The 18,448-nt window shown below is 39.1% G+C and overlaps 3 protein-coding genes across 3 annotated transcripts; all 3 read right to left on the bottom strand.

The window, feature by feature from the left end:
- Positions 1-798: 798 nt before the first annotated feature.
- LOC131776626 (microspherule protein 1) lies at positions 799-16,059 on the bottom strand. The gene is made up of 13 exons (XM_059092848.2): positions 15,961-16,059; positions 14,839-15,075; positions 13,649-13,690; positions 12,837-12,911; positions 11,839-11,948; positions 11,171-11,279; positions 9,496-9,634; positions 8,980-9,046; positions 8,555-8,682; positions 7,776-7,873; positions 7,080-7,166; positions 6,263-6,391; positions 799-1,317 (listed from the first exon to the last, which is right to left on the bottom strand). The coding sequence occupies exons 2-13, from the start codon at positions 15,055-15,057 to the stop codon at positions 1,216-1,218; spliced, it is 1,305 nt and encodes a 434-aa protein (XP_058948831.1). The 5' UTR covers positions 15,058-15,075; positions 15,961-16,059; the 3' UTR covers positions 799-1,215.
- LOC131776616 (neuropeptide FF receptor 2-like) lies at positions 3,573-6,252 on the bottom strand. The gene has a single exon (XM_059092835.2). It carries the CDS (start codon positions 5,215-5,217, stop codon positions 4,291-4,293), a length of 927 nt encoding a protein of 308 aa, XP_058948818.2. The 5' UTR covers positions 5,218-6,252; the 3' UTR covers positions 3,573-4,290.
- A 386-nt stretch (positions 16,060-16,445) lies between the features above and the next one.
- LOC131776909 (uncharacterized FAD-linked oxidoreductase YvdP-like) lies at positions 16,446-18,340 on the bottom strand. Its single transcript, XM_059093117.2, has one exon. The coding sequence runs from the start codon at positions 18,302-18,304 to the stop codon at positions 16,838-16,840; it is 1,467 nt and encodes a 488-aa protein (XP_058949100.2). The 5' UTR covers positions 18,305-18,340; the 3' UTR covers positions 16,446-16,837.
- Between the last annotated feature and the right edge of the window lie 108 nt (positions 18,341-18,448).

Genomic DNA, 18,448 nt, shown 5'->3' on the forward strand with positions numbered 1-18,448 from the left:
AAAAAAAATGTCAGTCTCGTTCCAGTCTTTCTGAGTGGAAGGCGCGGGAAACTCCACAGAAATACTAACATTGCTTACCCTCACACTACTACTTTATGCACTTCAAATTCTCCCCATACTGGTTCGCCCCAACCTCAACAAGTTCGCCCCATCTAATATAACTAATTCGCCTCCTTCTATCTCAGGTCGCTCCCAATCTTTCACCTCGTTTCCTGACAAAACGTCTTACGAGACGAATTCGCGAATTCATTTTGAGGGGGCGAATTTGCAATTGGGCGAAACTTCCATAGACCAAAACAACTCAACAAGAACGAGATCACTGAGGCTATAGGAGGTTTATTCTCAGGAGAGAAAGGAGAATTATTTGTTGTCTGCCTTGAGATGAAGCATGAACCTCCAAAAACCAACACTACTGGCAGCGACAGCAAACCAAAATGTTTCTTACAGAAAAAATAAGGTGTAGTCAGCATTTTAGTGCTTGATATAATATCCTACAGATCAAAAATTTTTTTCCTTTCCCTTAACGAATAATGTTTCTAGCGACAATCATGATCTGAGGTCGCCAAATAGCAACAAATAGCAAGTTTCTTCGCCGAAGCCCCCTTCATTCCTATGAAAGGAAAAATCCTCAGCAGTTAGCTTTTTAACTCATATAGAATTTCAGGAATCCAAAAATTTGGTTTTATTCATCGGTCAAAATTATTTTTAAAAAGTGGCTCAAGGTCTACTTTGCCAAAGGTTAAAAGAAACATCTAAAACAACACGTAGTTAAGAAAACATTAAAAAACGAACGAGAGCTCGGTGAAATTTTATTATCCCATTCCCTATTTCTCTACCCTTATATACAATCGAATGTATGTATCATAAAATGTCGAGTTTACCTCAGATAAAACATTTTACAAATTTACAATCTCGATTAAATTAAGAAGTGATATATTTCTCCCCACGTCACACTTGTGTGTGCGATGCGCGCCGAACCTCTAGCTAGTTCGGGAATGTTCGTGTTACCCTCTCGTCTCTTGCACGAAACGTTCCTATGTATCGACGACGATGAAAGACTCCCCGACGGATATTGTCGTTGAATATAAATATTTTCTGATGTTTTCTACATTTGGTGATATGACAGATAAATGTAAGTTGTGTTTTAAAAGCAACTTTCGACGAGTATGAAGCTCCAGGCCATCGCTGGTGTCCTGAAGCACTTTCAACGTAATTTTACGCAACCTTTCCTTGCTGGGCCGGTGTCGGTTGTTTAACTTCCTTTGTGGCTCCGGGAAGATCTTGGTTTATCAGGAACACGAAGCGAAGACCACAAATCTGTACAAGAAAAAGTGAATCTACGATCAAAAGAGCTGAATATTCAAGAAGTTTATCACCAAGGCCATGTACTCACGACTTTTTATTCAAACTCGGGAACAAAGAAAAGTTTAAGTAAAGAGGGCACAGTAACAAATCCTGCCATCTGATTGGCTCCTAGCGTGGTCCGGATTTTCCTAACTCTGCCAACGGGCACGGTAACAGTGTCGTGAGTCCCCGATTTCATCCCCAACTTTGTTGCCATTTTTCATAAATATATTTCGTTTTACCGGTTGGGAAGTTTTTTTTTAAGTGAAGTATTTTAAAGCAAATCAAGCCTAACAATAACTTTATTATCCTCTCCTTTCTCTCTCTCTCAAATGGTTTTGGTTGCCAACATTTCGTTTTGTTTGGTTTCCAAATGAATTTGTGGTAGCTAATGTATCATTAAATGGGTTGAAACGCAGTCAAAAAAAAAAAAATTTGTAATTAAATTTAATCCTTCATTTAACCTCATTTTCATCGCGCGCCCGAAAAAATCGCCAGCTGCGTTAAGTCAAGATTAATTTTACGCGTTCGTGTTGACTGCAAAAATGACTTTTTGACTGAAGAAATGTAAAATGGTTTCCGTGTTTACATAGCCTGATATAAACACGCGGGAGGTTGGGAGAACACGAGATAAGCGTAGGAAACCACGGGGCGAAGCGGAGTGGTTTCCAGCTTATCGAATGTTCTCCCAACCTCCCGCGTGTTTACATCAGGCTATGTAAACACGGAGACCATTTTACATTTCTTTTGTAAAATAACTAATGAAAGAGGAACGAAAACCGTATTTACATACACTCATGTAAAATGGTTTTATGGCCAATCAGAGCGCGCGTACTATTTGAATTATTTTATAATATCTTTTGTTTCCTTGTTTTTTCACTCCCTTTTTTGATTATTAATTCTCCTCTTTAGCAGCTGCACATTTCCTAGTAAATTAGTTACGAGAATTTGGTGTTAGATGAAGATAGAAAAACTTATCCCTAGTAAATTTTAGAGTTCTCATTACCTGTTTGCTGGATAATGTAAGGATATTTTTGGGAGAAGTTATATGTTCATCACTTCTGGGAGTTAAAAGGTTAAACTATATCAACCAGGAAGGAGGAAGTAGTTAGTTAGATCTTGAATCAGAATCAGAAATGGGATATCAATAGTTTCGCCGGGTTCTAATGATTTGTGTTTTTTTTACGATGAGCAAAATCAACTTTTGACTTAAAGGAAAGCATACAGTGTTAGTTTAATAAGGAAGAGGAAAAAAGGAGCAATCACTAACAAAACAAAGATGAAATAAGATTCAAGGCATTTTGAAGCGCGGCCGGTAACAAAATTTTTCTGCCAAATGCAAATAACTACAACATCTTTTCCGTTTTCCACATGTTATATGGTCTTGAGAGCCTGACCAAAAACGGAAAAACGGAAGAGTAAGAAGAAGACCCCTCTTTGGGAATGACGATGTCGAAACGCAACAATTTAAGTGCACGCAAATATTTACCGTTTAATGAAGATTACCCAAGGTCACCGCAAAGCCTCAGTTGAAGTCAGAAAGCTTAGTTTTGCTTTCAACTCTAATTCGCATCGTGTTTGGGAATGAAGTATCGTCAACTCCAATACTAATTTCCTCGCTTGAAAGAACTACATGATCATTGTTTTTCGAAACGAGTATCATTTAGCACGTTTCATTTTCATTTTGAGCTCCAAAAGGTCTATCTCAATCGAGACAGAGCTATGATATAACAACGAACTGCACTCGAAATCATGTTGTTACCTATACTAATAAAGTTCGGATATAACACGTGCTACCTTTGGTTGGAAGAGCGTCTCGTGTTTTTCCCCTACAGTACTTTCGTGCTTTTTGCAGTACTTTTCCCAAATTATCTGGGACTTTCAAGACATCAGTGTTCTAGATTATCCATATATTGAATTTAATTGATCTCCAGCCAAGTCTAGGAGTATTAATAATGAGCTCTGACTATGGTGCACATGTTGAAAATTTCAGTTCTCTTACAGGATTGCTGAAAAGTGTGTTGATGTGATTGGGAACAATCCTAGAACGGTAAAAATAATTCATTATTTATTTTTTCATTTAGAATTCCTTATTTTGCAATTTGACATTAATTTTTAAGCTAGTTACTCATTCTGAGACAATGACCTTAAAATTAATGTCCTATTTATTTTGCTAGGTCAAGCTTTGCAGGTCAATTGATTTATAATTTTTGTTAATTATATCACAATTTAAGATTATTATTCTCTTGAAGAGGAGAGAATAAAATATGTTTCAATACGTAGTTACTTGATTTTGGCATTATTTGTGGTACAATATTTCACTAATAGTAAAGTACAACTGACACCATATGCTAGTCACAATTTTGTTATATTTCTAATAAGATACATGTCATTGTTTAACTGTTCTTACAAGGTTGTTGACATTAAAATATTATCATGTATGAAATGTATTTAATTACCTTTTTCCCCCTCTTTTAAAGGTGTCTGTTGATTAGGTAAAAATATCTTAATTGTGAAACGGATCATCTGCTTCTGAATATAGTTTTAGTTTGTAAAACTGTCACAAGTGTGTAAGTTTGGATTATCTGGTAAGCTTTTTGTGAGAAACAAATGAATATTAATAAACAAAGTTTAAAAAAAAAAAAAAAAAAAGCCGCTTCCCGCCGCTTTAAAACAGAACAGAGCACAATCAAGGCTTCTATATTAGTTCAGTGTTTCTGGCGACCATGTTATGATTTTAGGTAACCAAATACCTTACAACTCAAACCCTCTTCACCAGCATGATGGGAACACCTCCCCCTGGCCCCTGGAAAAAAAACCTCAGAACGGTATTCTAAGCATGGTGGGTTTTCGTTCAATTTATCTGAAAAACATCCGCAGAAAAAATGAGTTGAAATTGGTATGGGTGTGTAGTTCAACGTGTCTGTTGCAATATGACAACTTTCTTCAGCACAATCGAAACTCTTTACTTGTACTCCACAAAATAATCGGGTTCACCGTATGCTTAACATAGTACGCAAAAAGGCAAACGACGTCAGCGTAATGGAAAACCTGGTTCGTTGCCATTGCGACATCATCTTCGAATTCCCTTATCAGCATCAAAACACCGCGAGGAATTGAACAACACTGGAAAACAGCAACAAGACACACCAGGACTTTCACCACGTGAATCTTTTGCTTGATTCGTTTCAGAATGTCCTTTCTGTTAGCGTTTCCTTCGGAGGCACGTTTCAGTTCTCGGTAAACGACGATGAATACGTTCACGTAACACCACGACTGTATGACTAGAGGAACCGTGATGAACAACACGACGAGGTAAACTTCGTACACGCGGCGGAATTCATCCGATGGGAACTCCGGAGTGCAGTAAACTCTGCCATCAGATCCTTTATAGAGCTCAAGTATAACAGCTTGGGGTAAGGCCGCGGACACGTAACAGCCTAACCAAATGAAAGCTACCAAAAACTTTGACGTTTTCTGGTTAAATCGTTTGTTAAAGGGCTGTTGAATTGTCCGGTACCTCTCCAGCGCTATGGTCGTATGAGTCACGACTGATACGGAGACGAAAAGCTCTTGAATGGAAACAAGGAAATTGCACATGAAACTTCCGAAAGGCCAACCTGTATAATTCTCCATGATTCGCTGAGGGGCTGCAATCATAGCCATTCCTAGGTCTGCCAAGGCGATAGAGAAAAGCATATAGAAATATGAGGCTCTCGACGGCTGACGGCGACCTATCGCTAGCAAAAGAAGTATGTTCCCTGGTGCTCCGATAATTATCATAAACGAAAAGAGCACCGTCGTTGCTGTTCTTAGCTGGTACACGAACGTGTCATTCGTCGAAAAATATGAGCCATTACTGGGCGAAGGCATATTTTGATCCAGACCCAAAGACTGAGGAAAAGCTTTCTAACTATCGATGTATAATGATGATGAACCTTCTTATCGCACTTCTCTTATTGCTTCGAGTAAACAACAAAAAATGAGTTACAAGAGAAACCGCAGTCAATTTTTCATTTGCAACTACAAAAAAAAACACCTGTTTAGCCTAAGGACACTATCTTAATCGAGTTCCTGTCTGGGGAGATGACTCTCTGCTATACCGTAAACACGGCTGTTCTAAAGGCGCAGCCTCGGTAGCTTTATCTAACCTTGTAATGAAAAACAAAGCTATTTGTCGGCGTCTCCGTGTGTTTAGCCTAAAGTTTGACAAAAATTTTCCAATTAATTGCCATAAGATTGACAAGCAGTCACGAGGATGTCCCTTTTAATTAATTACCAATCAAAAGCAACTACGTCATCTCCGCCGAATCCCCTCAGTCCTATATCATCTTTGCTCCTTCCTTGTTAAATGCTACCTCTTTGGTGTTTTTCTCTCTAACCAAACTAAAAAATTTTCTGCTTCCCCTAACGTCAAAGGCAAATTTGCTCATCGCAAAAAAAAGAAGAATTATTCGGAACCTTGCAAAACAATCGATATCCTATTTTAATATCCCATTGAGGATCTAACAGACGACTTCTTTCTTCCTCTTTGGTCGTCGTGGTTTGAAAGGCAAGCAAACAAACGACGGATAAAAAGCTACCAAACACGAATGTTAAAATTAGCTGCGCAGCTGGTGCTTTCTTCGGGCGCTCCAAGAAATGGAAGCTCTGTCGTGACTTTCCCAGTCCTCTTGCGGCCTTGCCGCTCATTTCCGGGGCTCTACCGTATAAAAATCCCACAAAACAACCAGCAATTTAAACTAAATTAATCTCTTATTTGGCTTACTTAACACTTATGATACAATACTTGAAGAGATCGAACGGAAAAACAGTCAAAAGCTTACTATTCACAACAAATGCAAAGCAGACGGTAGAAATCCAAATTTTTTTGTTTGCTGTTCACATAAATCTGCATATTAAACACATTTCACGGTACCTCAAAAGTGGAGTTATGGTGGAGCCTCGCTTTCGCGCCAATGACGACGGGCTTGCCATCTATGTACAGCGGCCTCCGACCTTCGTTGATGACACAGTACTCACCATCGCTACGAAGCTTGATTACCGCCTGTGAGTTAAAACAACAACTTATTCCTCAACAGGACTTTCCGAAGGATGAATTTTCTTGGATCCACTTGATTTTTGCACCTTTTTCGAGTTACCTGAAACTCAGGTGACTTGGTAAAGCTAAGGGTGTTGGACCAATTTTACATTGAGGGCCAAAAGGAATCTAAGAATGCATCGATTTTTCTTTTTTACACTTCATGATTCGTGGAGAAAACTTGCGTCACTTTCTCAGCGAATCCGGTTCAAAATTTCAACCGAAATTGACTTGGCGACCCGCGTCGCAGTTTCCCGCGCTTGAAGGAGGTAATATAAATATCTATACTTTTTTAAGTTCTTATTCGTTCTCTGCGTTGTTTACTTTAGACCTGATTGGCAGTTTTAAATAGATGGTGTCACAACATTCAATCGAAAAGCGCTCTTATCCAAAACGCATTATCATGTGGTATTTAAGTTATTGTTCGTAGGTGGTTACAAAACAATTCTTCGAAACAAAATTTGGCAAAAAACTTTCACACAAATGCGACTGGCCAATAAAAGACTACCAATCACAACGCATTGATCGCGCGCGTCACTACGTGTACGCCAATTGCCCGCGTCGCGCTGGTCCGGTTGTCTTCTTAGCGGGAATTCTTAAAAAACTGATATGATGATACATCATATAAGAGTTCCATTTTCTACGCAACGCTTACCTGTCGCCTTGATATTTTCCATGCTGGTCCTTCTAGGGACAAATCAACATCAACGTGATTGTCAGCGGTAGATCTTCCGACGGTAATCTGTAGCCAAACAAAATAAATACCCCTATAAGTGTGTTGACGAAATTAGCTAATTTGTGCAATAATTTAAGACACGGTAACTACACAAACAAATTGACTCAATGGGGAGTGGATAGGTTAAAATTCCAACTAGCAAGCCACCCAACGGTTAGCTATTTAGAGCGCTTTTCGATTGAGTGTCGTAAAGGCAAAAACCAAAATAATCACGACTGCCAATCTAAGGGAAGGAAAATACCTTTAAGAGCCAATGAGAACTCAACATGAAAACAAGCAAACTGTCTAAAGCAAGGGAAACCGCATCTTTATTGCTTCTTATTGGTTGAGAGAGTGGCGCGAGTTTTCTGGACCAATCACAGAGAGAAGAGCACGCATGGGTTGCACTCACAACCAAAGGGAAACAAGTCCCGTTAATGTGCAGAGTGGAGAAACCTTGGGTATTTTACAGCCTGTTTTGAGGTTACGCAGTTGTTACTGCTAAACATTTGGTTTTATGCCTATTTCTTGGAAACTGCTCCGCAAGTAACCATGATTTAAGGGGTGAACGACAAGTGCTACAGTGACCCACGCCATTACTTATCAGAAAAAGTCTTACACCGCTCTACCACTTACCTCTCTGGAGCGCATCAGGTATCTGACCAGTCGCCCTCTCAACACTGCAAGTGTGTGGGAATCAAACTCGCTGGCTGGTGTGACTGTGGTGGCTCCCGCTGAGAAGAGATGACAATATATTAGCAGCCACTGAGGGTGCTGCTAATAAAGTTAATCATTATAAAAAAAAAAGGACAAACGCTCTGACGGGAAGGTGGACACGGACAGACTATTCGGTACCAGTCTTCAGCACTGGAACTCGTGATGGCATGTTGGCATAGCATGTTGGTCTTAAGACTAAGGGACGGTTATTTGATCAAAATTCAGCCATTGTTAAACAAAACCGCGTCCTAAGCAGTCCTAAATTCACCTAGACCTTTCATATGAACATTTATTTATGTGAACAGTGTCAAGTGGGTCGAAAGCTGACAATGGAAGGACATTTACCTAATAAAATCAACCCTCTAATAGAGAAAACCTGACGCCCACTGATTGTGTAAAACCGTGGTTCGAGTTAGATCTCGTGAACCGGCCCTAGGAGTCCACGTTTAAACCCCAGATAGCGGCTAGAGGAGCGTCTTTAAGAACTATAGTGATATTTCGCGAGTAACCATTGAAATTCTTGAGCAGAGAAAAGGACTACGAGAAGTAAGTGCCTTGTCCAAGAATACAGCACAATGACCCAACCAGGGCCAACATCAGGACTTTTCGACCACTGGAGTTCAATGCACAAACCGGTAGGTTGTTTCTACTCTGCAACTGTTAGGGTGCAATTAAAGAATACTTAAGCATCGTCTTACTGGCTGCATTGAGTTTTTCCACGATAACTTGCCACAACGGAATCTCCCCTTCTAACATGCGTATCTCTCTTTTGTTTCGTCTGTCGGCCAATGAAAGTTCCTGTTCTAGGTTATCATCCTTGGTTTCTCTGTTCAAAATGAAAAGGAGATGACAATCAAATAAGCAGTCAGAAAACAAGTGAAATGTCTCTACCAGGCTCTCTAGGAAAAGTAACTCGAATAGTCCCCGATAAAGAAGTCTTTTTCATAGCCGTTGTTTGGTTTTGTCACGCGACATATCACATAACGCACTCTAAGGGGGAGGTATTATGTTGCGTGACAAAAGAAACAACGGTCTTGACTACAGAAACTACGTATCGATTTTTTTGTCCGTACTATGAGGCGTAAACACAATCATGATCTGCAAGCACAGTACGTGTACTTACGAGAGTTCAGCGTCGTTAATCTGTTCCTCAGCATCAGAAAAACTCACTGCATGCTCTGCTGTGGAAACTGAAGAAAGAGGGACACTGAATGGCCTTTCACATAAAACTGAACTCGTGCCATGAATATGACTTTGAAATGACTGGCTGGCTTGTGATGTCAATCTTTACCGTCAGGTTTAGAAAGTCAGTCTGGGATACTGGCTGACTGACTGACTAACTGAGTGACTGTCTAATGGTTTGTTGACTGATGACTGAAAACTGACTGGCTGCCCGACTGATTAACTAACTGACAGACCAGCTGACTTACAGCATGAGGACTGACTGGAGCACAGTCTGACTGACTGATAGACAGACTTGATGACTGAATAATTGAATGGTTGATCAACAGACTGATAGACTCACTGGGAGGAAGATCAACAGCATGATGACTGCCTAGCTAAGTAGCTAATTGACTAAAACATTAATGACTGGGTGGCTGACAAGCTGACTGAATGGCTAGTTTATTTACATTATTACCTGTCTGATCAGAGAGGAGTTGATATTGGCGCATCAGAAGCCAGTGATTTCTTAGTGCCTTAGCTGACCGACACTGGTGAAAAACTGAGGGGTTTTTATCCAACAAATCTTGGAATAATTCTAAAGAAGCTGGGCTGTTCTAAAAGAGAAAAGCACAAGCATTTTTTGTAAAAACTATCAGGATACCTTTTTTAGGCTAAAAGTTTCAAACAGTTACACTTTAAGATCACCACAACAACTGGAATTCATTCCAAAGTTGTTAATGAGCTGTTCAAAATTCACTTCAACTTTAAAGAGACAACATGTAAATAATGTTTGTTTGACAACATAGAGGAATGTGAAAAAGGCTATATCAAAAGGAGAAACAATTATAGCTAAAAGAAGACGATTTCAATGGATCACAAAATTAAATTTTTCATGATGCACAAACTGCAACAATTTACACCCTAACATCAGTATCCATATTCTTCATACTCTTCTCCATTCATTTCCTTTGCTACTGACAAGGAGAATTGGTTTAACAATCAAAGCTTCTTAGGTTGGTGATCATTTCCTTGATTCTCATGATCTCAATGAAGGACTCAGCAGTATTACTGTAAGGAGAAATTACTTGCTGGTCACTCTTTAATGGGCTTAAAGGGTTAAATGCACAGTAATTGTGACCCTCCATGGGAAAACGGACACTAACGCTTTTCCGTTAAACGGCCTCGAAAAACGGTTGGAAACGGATAGTAAACGGCTAACTCGAGCGTTTAAACGGATGCCATAACCGCTTAAACGGATGGCAAAAAATTTAAACGGTTGACCAAAGTCCAAAAACGGATAGCTTAGGCCTTCAAACGGTTGACCAAAGATAAAAACGGATAGCACGAAACGCTAAACGGTTGACCAAAGTTCAAAAACGGATAGCTCACACTGTTAAACGGTTGACCAAAAATAAAAACGGTCAGCCCGAAACGTTAAACAGTTGACCAAAGTCCAAAAACGGATAGCTTAAACCGAGAAACGGTTGACCAAAATCGACAAACGATGAGGTAAAAATTAATGTTTAACGACTGTGATAAGCCGGCGAGATCTTCTGCGGAAAACTTTCAGAGTGACAACGGCTAATTATCCTTTAAGGCGAAAACATTGAGCATGATAATTTAAAAAATTATAACTAGCATATACTTGCGCATTTTATTTCTGGGTTAATTATTACTGCCGCTTTCGTGTGACATTCATGAAATAAGCGCAATTTACTGAGAATAGTTTCGCTGCCGAATATCCTGAACGGCTACCGCGAGAAACTCATAATCTTCCCCTTTATTTATTCTTATTAGTATTGAAAATGAACTTCAATTTTTTCCTGTTCGGAAGTTTCGCGAAACAAATTTGCATATGCTATGCCGCCAGCTTGTCTGAAGCCGAAACGTTTCAAGGTCAAATAACGCAATGAAGTTCCATTGCAAATAAAAGGTCGAATCGGTGTCACGCACCAAGCGGGGCCGTTAAAATGATTGTCAATAAAACCAAGAAAGATGAATCAAGATGATATAAACAGAAAGAGAGTAGCTGATTTAACAGTCCATCAATGAGGAACAATTTAAAACTATGAGACGGGAACCAAGAAAGGGTTATCTCGATTTCACTAAATCTGAGTAAATCTTACAATTATTGTGTAACTCTTGCTTACCGCTGGCACATTTGCCAAGATAAGTTCCTCTTCTTTGTTCCACAGTGCATTGTTCTGCGCTGCAGCAATGACATCTGGAGGAAGCTGTTTAACGGCAGTAGTGGCCAACCTGTGATTGGATGCCAAAGATAATGATGAAATTTCTCAATGGATTCTGAAATGAAATTTCTCAATCGATTCCACAGATGATGATGAAATTTCTCAATCAATTCCATAGATAATGATGAAATTTTTCAATGTTAAGTGCTAACTGAAGAGAGAAGCAAAGAAACCTTTGAACCATGACACATACGTGTACGTGTACAGCTTGTGCTCACATTAAAATCTCACAGTTTTTTTAGGGAGCAAGAAGCTCAATACCTATACATTAACTCTATGAAAGGGCTTGCCTAGAGTTTGAGTCTTGTGTGAAATGAAAACATTTCATATGTGCAAGCTATTCTTTATGCGTTTGATCATCAAATCCTTCTCTTAAAAACTGCAGATTGAGATCCTTGAAAAATTCTTCAAGTATCTTGATTCTTGAAAAATTGCCACTCCAGCCATGAAACATGATTCTTGATTCTAAAAAGTTTAAAGACTCAAGGAGGGAGTTTTGAGTCAAGACTGTCAACTTCCTTTGAAGCCATAAGTTTAAGATCTGGTAGACTACAAAGAATACCACAAACCTTGACACTACTGGGTCATAAAGAAGTTGATACCATCTTTCTTGAATTTCTTTTGGAGTGAATCGACAAGAGAACTTTATCCCGAGATAAACAGCTGTCAGATCATTTGTCTAGAAAGAATATTATCACTGGATTGGATACATGTGACAGCAGATAAATTTGTCCCTCAAAGTTAAGACCACTGCTTTATATAATTTTCCTGGTGGGTGTAGTCTTTTAACACTGTACACCCAAACATAAGTCTGTATATTCTCAATACTCTTCTCTGTATATCTATTTTGGCACTGACAAAGAGAATTTCTCTAGCAACCTAGAGCTTCTTTAGTTGGGGATCATCTCTCTTTTCTCATGACTTCTAATGACCCTTCTCAAGACCTTAACCAGTGATATGACAAGGAGAAATTCACAGTAGATGCTGGTCACCCTTAAGAGCTAAAGGGTTAAAAGAATTTTGTCAAAACAATACTTTATTTATTTTCTTCTTTAACACTGCAAAAAATTTTCAACTCTGCAGGTGTAATTTGCAACTTTTTCTTCCTTTCTTTTTCCTATCCCTTTGCTACCTAACCTCTTAACCCCTGTCTTAAGTTCACTTCTCTTACAGTGCTTTAGGGAAGTTCCACCCCGACTGCGAGTCTTCACTGCTTTTCATAAGTAAACAAGATGCAAGACTTAGGGCAAACTAATAGCGATGGGGATTATTTTTTAAAATTAGATTGGCTGAACTTAAACTCCCAGATAACCATTAACCCTTTGACTCTCATGAGTGACCAAGACAGAATTTCTCCTTACAATATCAAAACAATATCAACCAGAGAGGTAATGAGAATACAGAAAACTATGAATTTGGGTTTAATTAGTTGATCCAGTACTAAATTCTCTGAGCTAACATTAGCAGAATTGTATGGTTGACAGTAAGGAGAATTACAAATTTGATCTGGGAGTTAAAGGGTTAATCTTACTGTAGGTTTCCCCTCCACAATGTTTGTCAGTTTTACCTGCTGAACTCCGGTAATGAGGGCAAGATCATCTGCTGGTCTCCATCTTCCAAAGTCTTTATTCACTTGAGGGTTCTGTTGATATGAATAACAATTTTTCATTATGATACCAAAAACCAAATACAAAATGACCAAACAGCATTTTAACCCTTTACACTCTAACATCTGTAATCATATTCTCTATACTGTTCTCTGTACATTTACTAAGGTGCTTACTAGGATAATTTTTCCAACAATCAAGAGTTGGTGATCATTTCCTTTATTCTCATGACATTAATGTGTGATTCAGTGGTGACATTATGAGGAGAAATTAGATGCTAGTCACTCTCAGGGGTTAAAGGGTTAAAAACAGTTACTTACTGTTACATGTAAAACTCATTTACATTCTCACAAAAGAAGAAACAGGAAGGTAAAAGATTAAGTCTTTGTAAACCAAGTGAGCCAAATTGCCTAAGTTTATACCAGTTTCAGTAGTATAAAGGGGCTAAGGGTATTGGTACCCCTCCCCCCCCAGATGGGATACCAGTCCTGTCATGGGTAACCCCAACATCAGTAAGCATATTCTCCTTAATGTTCTGTATATATTGCCTAAGGTGCTGACAAAGAGAACTTGTTCGACAACCACAAGCTTCTTTATTTGGTGATCTTTTCATTCATTCTCGTCACCCTAATGTTTGATTCAGGTGTGATATTGTAAGGAGAAATTAGAGGCTAGTCTCTCTTAGGGGTCAAAAGATTAACACTTTCACTCCCAAGAGTAACCCTGCAGTATCAAAATATTTGATGATATGATTAATATTTATGATACTAACCTTGCTTTTTCTCTGTTTCCTTGAGGAGCCTTTACCTGTGGGCTGTAAAAATTAACATAAAAGAAGTCTTAGTACAGGAGACAACTTGAATCAAGGGGACACTCCTGGAACTAACAGTGTTGCCTGAACAGAGGTTTTCTCCTCAATGAAGGTAAACTATAAAAAGGTCATGCAAAGGAAACTTCATTGGGGGGACAGCCTCATGACTACTTATAGTGTCCCTTGAAATGAGGTGTCCCTTCAATGAAGTGAACAATGCAAAGGATAAAAAATATAGAAAGGTTATTTAAAGGAAAATCCATTGGGGGTGGGGGGAAACCATTGGACCAGTAAAAGTGACCTTTGAAGAGGTTTCCCTTCAATGAAGAAACTGATACAAAGGATCAGTCAACATGCAGGGGCATTTTTTGGTCTGGACCAAAGTTTGCCTCTGTTGATTTGAAGGGTGCTTTAATTTTGTGATCAAGTGCCAAGGCAGAATAAAATTAATGTGCTAGAACAGGGGTGAGCGATGGGATTTTGTAACAGCAGTGTTAATAATGATGTGGTTTGGTTCTATTAAGGCTATCAATAGGACTTCAGCTAGATGTCCACCTAACCTGAAGCTGGCTGCTATTTCAAATGAAGTATAAATGAACAGTGAAGCAAGAAGAACTTGCAGTAAAGAGCTTTAAATCCCCTAGAACAAAGCAATTAAATTGCCAGACACATTTTTTTTTATCCAAAAGCTTTTGTACATTTGCCAATATTGTGATTTTCTATTTTATAGTCTACTTTATCCACATCCACCTTTAACTGAATTCAACAACAGTTACACTTTTGTACCTACAGGGTTTTCTTTAAGGTTTAAGTAGCCAGAGCTTTTTTAAAGGTAAATGGTTGTGGGTCTCAAAATCCAATATGGTGGACAAAATGTCATATCATTCATACTTTCCTACCACCGCAGCAAGATTTCTCAAAAAGACAGTCCCCATCAGAACTTTTTTAAACTAACCTTAAGTCAGAAGTCTTTTTATGTTTTCAGAAAAGATAGGCAGTGCAAATTTATATTTTTATTGAGCCCAAGTTTAGACCTGATAAACATCATCTCTGTACAGGCTCTCAAAGCAATGAAAGTAGCTGGTGAAACCTTGCAGAGAAGCTGGCATACTTTGCCAGCTACTGGCTCTAATCTACAACCCTGACCTTACCAAAGTTCTTTTCTGTATTTCTTTTTCCAGGACAACGACATCACCTCTTTGTTTGGACACCTTCTTAAGACTGCTCTCCACCAATTCATCATCAAACTTTTTTCGTTTAATAGACCGAGAAGAACTTCGACGAGGAGTACTTCTACCTGCCCTCCCAGGTGGTCGAGGAATGGGTGCTGGGGGATTTGGAAAAGCATTTGTTGGAGTCAAAGATGACATGATTTTTCCCCTTTAAACCTGCAATCAAAATAATAAACACAATTGGAGAATGGCATTGAGCAAGACCCTTGGTGACTTTCAATGCACCATTACAACTTCCTCTGTTTTACAAAGGAAAAAGTCACTAGGAGTTTATTTAATTGAGTCAAATGAACTATTAAAGGTTCATGAGTCTAAGTTCTTAAGTAGCCCAGTAAATAGGAAGGTTGGTGTCATAGAAAGAACGTCTTAACCAAGTAAAACCCTTCCTAGAAACCCCTAAAAAAGAAACAATGTCATGCCATGCCTTAAATCATGACAAAAGATTTAGGGCAAAGTATTTTTGTTTCAGAATCATGCTGGTTTAAAAATTTGAAAACAAAGGAAAATTTAAACTATTGAGACTACAGTGTACATGACAAATGATAAAAGACACATGCATCTCAAAGCTTACCTTCAAAATTAACCTATAACCTTAGACAGTTATCAAGATTCAGGATAAATAATCTGTAGATTACTTAGTTAATGATCTAATTGTTATATGAAAAAAAGTGACGACATTCTTATCCTTCTAAATACTTCCGCAATGCCGACGAGCAGTTTTAACATAAATAAAGAGTGCTAGTACAGTAGTCAAACGATATGCATGTGCATGATGACAAAAAGCATAATTATATTACTCCTGTGGCTATGAAATCGCTCATATGACGATCTAAGTAGCATAGAAGGCTATGTCAATTCAGTTTAGTATATACACATTAAAAACTTTGGCGTGTTTCATATCGCAGCAAAAGCTTCTCGAATTCACCGCTCGCATGTGTTAAGTCATACGCTCGGGTAGAGGCTGATTAGCTCGATATCTCTTGATCCTTCCTATTCAAAAGTTCGGGCACAAGAAGTGATATTTTCAAAGGTGTACTTTACCTGTGAAGACGTTCTGATCTCTTTCAAATAATTTTAGAAAAACGGTGAAAGCCGTTCGACAGCAACTCATTCATAAATTGACGCCATGTTGAAATGACGCGCTGAAAGGATCATGGGTCGGATTTTGTTAGTTCCCATGCTTTCCCTCCGGAAAAGGTACATGAGGAAACTTTGAGTGATGGAAAACTTGGGTGAGGAAAACGAAAGTAGATTTTCCTTGGTACCCCACTCCATTTCCTTTATTCATTCCTTTATAAGGTGCTGACAAGGCAAATTTGTTTAACAATCTGGAGCTTCTATCATTGGTGATCAATTCCTTTATTCTCATGATCTTTATGTGTGACTCAAGGTTGATATTGTAAGGAGAAATTAGATGCTGGTCACTCTTAGGGATGGAAAAGTTAATCTGGTTTACTGTCAAGTTGCTTGAAAGTCATCTTAACCAAAGTCATGTCCCCAAAACCTGATTCATGTTGTCCAAAACTTTCAGACTTTATTAATTTATTAACATTTATACTTTATTATTACTTCTTTATTCACCTATAACTTTTACAGTCTGTAAGTCTGATTTTTTACAGTTACAGTTGATCCAACTTTGACTGTACTCATAAAACTCATAGTTTCTTGGTCTTTCCAAAGTGGAATAAAAAATTGTTTTAAGAACATTGTTATATTTAGGGAAAACTTGAAATAAAAGAACATATAACTCCTGGAAAATCAGTGGGGGAAGGGGGACAGAGGGCAAAGGAAATTTCCAGAGTATCAACTAACATTCAACTATAGGGGAAAATTGTTCTAAGACTGGTTTTTTCTTTTTACCTTTTTGCTTGCAATTCTACATTTTTAAGGCACATTCATTCTATAAAAAAGGAAAAACTCAAGGCTCCCATGAGGAACCAACCTCCTGCTGAAAATGCAAGGATCCATGCCCTAAAGGATTCCATTTGTCCTTGATCTCACAAAGACGAGGGTAATTCACACCATAAAAATTCTTACCCCAGTTCTTAAGGTGGCGGTCCATGTAATTGACATAACTACCAAGAGCACAGCCAGATTCTCTGACTGCATTGTAGGCTGTTGTTGCAAATTTAAGAACCTCCTCTCTCTGAGCTGGGTTATGAAACCTGCCATATGTATAATAGCTATACTGAGCAGTGCGGAAGGGGAAAGCAGTGGATGTCACAGAGTGTTGAGCAATGTCACCACCCATGTGAACAAACTCAAGAAGACATTCTGGTGGGATTTCAACATGGGCAAAATACTTGGCCAAAGAAGGTGGTAGGGACTGTATCATCACTCCTTTAACATAAATGGGTTCTACCTCCTGATGAACAAAGCCATGCCGCTTGCTGTATTCAGTTGAAAACTGCAGAAAGGATGTGAACACCTGAGGTTGTGTTTCTACCGGTGGATGAAGACTTTCAAGGCTTGACTGCACTGCATCCTCATGAACGTCAGAATATACTGCATCCAAAGTCAGTGTTTTCTTCCCGAAGTAGCCATGAAGAGCCATGTCAAGATTGAGTTCCTTCGGGAAATTGTGTAAATTTTTACCCACCACACTGAGCCCTTGTTCACTCTGATCAGTTGTGTTATAAATGAGACGGGTCCAGATGAATTGTTTAGGTCGTGGACTCACTTCTAAAGTAACATCAACCATCACTCCAAAATTTCCACCACCTCCACCTTTCAAAGCCCAAAAGAGATCTTCATTCTCTTTAGCAGAAGCCCTCACAACATTGCTTCCATCGGCTTTAACCATGGTAAATGACAACGCCTTATCACAAGCCAGACCCCCATAGGCACGAGACAGCATACTGTAACCACCCCCAAGGATGTATCCCCCGATACCCACTGCCGGAACACATCCTCCGACAGCTACATAATCAGTATCATCAAGCGCAGAGTACACGTCTCCCCAGCAAGCTCCAGCCTGAACAGTGACCGTGCTCTCCTGCACATGAACTTGATTCAAGTTTTTAAGGGAGATGACAAAACCATCACTGTCAGTGGTGGAGTAACCAGCAAAGCAGTGGCCCCCGGATTTAACAGCGACTGGAGTATTAGTTTTGTCCGCAATTTTCAGACAGCGTTTGATGTCTTCAACATTTTTTGGAAAAGCGACAAAGGCTGGCTGTTCATAACTGTACGCAGGGTTGTAAATCTTCACTGCGTCATGGTAGAGTTCTGGTTGCTCAGGAGTCACAGCGATATCTCGAAGTTGTTCGAGTGCAGCGTATGCTGAACCGCCCCCATGCAACTTTCTGGATTTCAAAACGTTTGTAAGGAACGCTTTCTGGTGTAATCCACGCCGTATAAAACGATAACTTTTAGATAAATACATATCTTGCTTAGGACACCAACTTTTCCGCTCACTTCCGCGTTCTGACTGAAAAGACGTTGTGTACGATCACATCAATTGTACAAATTTGTGCTTAGTCTCTCTCCTCTCCTATCCTAAAAGAGATACCCACTCTAAGTCTTCCTT

Source organism: Pocillopora verrucosa, chromosome 13, assembly GCF_036669915.1.
Source record: "Pocillopora verrucosa isolate sample1 chromosome 13, ASM3666991v2, whole genome shotgun sequence".
Taxonomy (NCBI): Eukaryota; Metazoa; Cnidaria; class Anthozoa; order Scleractinia; family Pocilloporidae; genus Pocillopora; species Pocillopora verrucosa.

What these genes read in the sequence shown, in the direction of transcription:
- LOC131776616 (XM_059092835.2), bottom strand. Translation starts at nt 5,217, where the DNA reads ATGCCTTCGCCCAGTAATGGCTCATATTTTTCGACGAATGACACGTTC.
- LOC131776626 (XM_059092848.2), bottom strand. Translation starts at nt 15,057, where the DNA reads ATGTCATCTTTGACTCCAACAAATGCTTTTCCAAATCCCCCAGCACCC. An exon ending in TATGACCCAGTAGTGTCAAG is followed by an intron (nt 11,280 to 11,838) that starts GTTTGTGGTATT and finishes ATCCAATCACAG; the next exon opens with GTTGGCCACTACTGCCGTTA. An exon ending in GGAAAAACTCAATGCAGCCA is followed by an intron (nt 7,874 to 8,554) that starts GTAAGACGATGC and finishes ATCTCTTCTCAG; the next exon opens with CGGGAGCCACCACAGTCACA.
- LOC131776909 (XM_059093117.2), bottom strand. Translation starts at nt 18,304, where the DNA reads ATGTATTTATCTAAAAGTTATCGTTTTATACGGCGTGGATTACACCAG.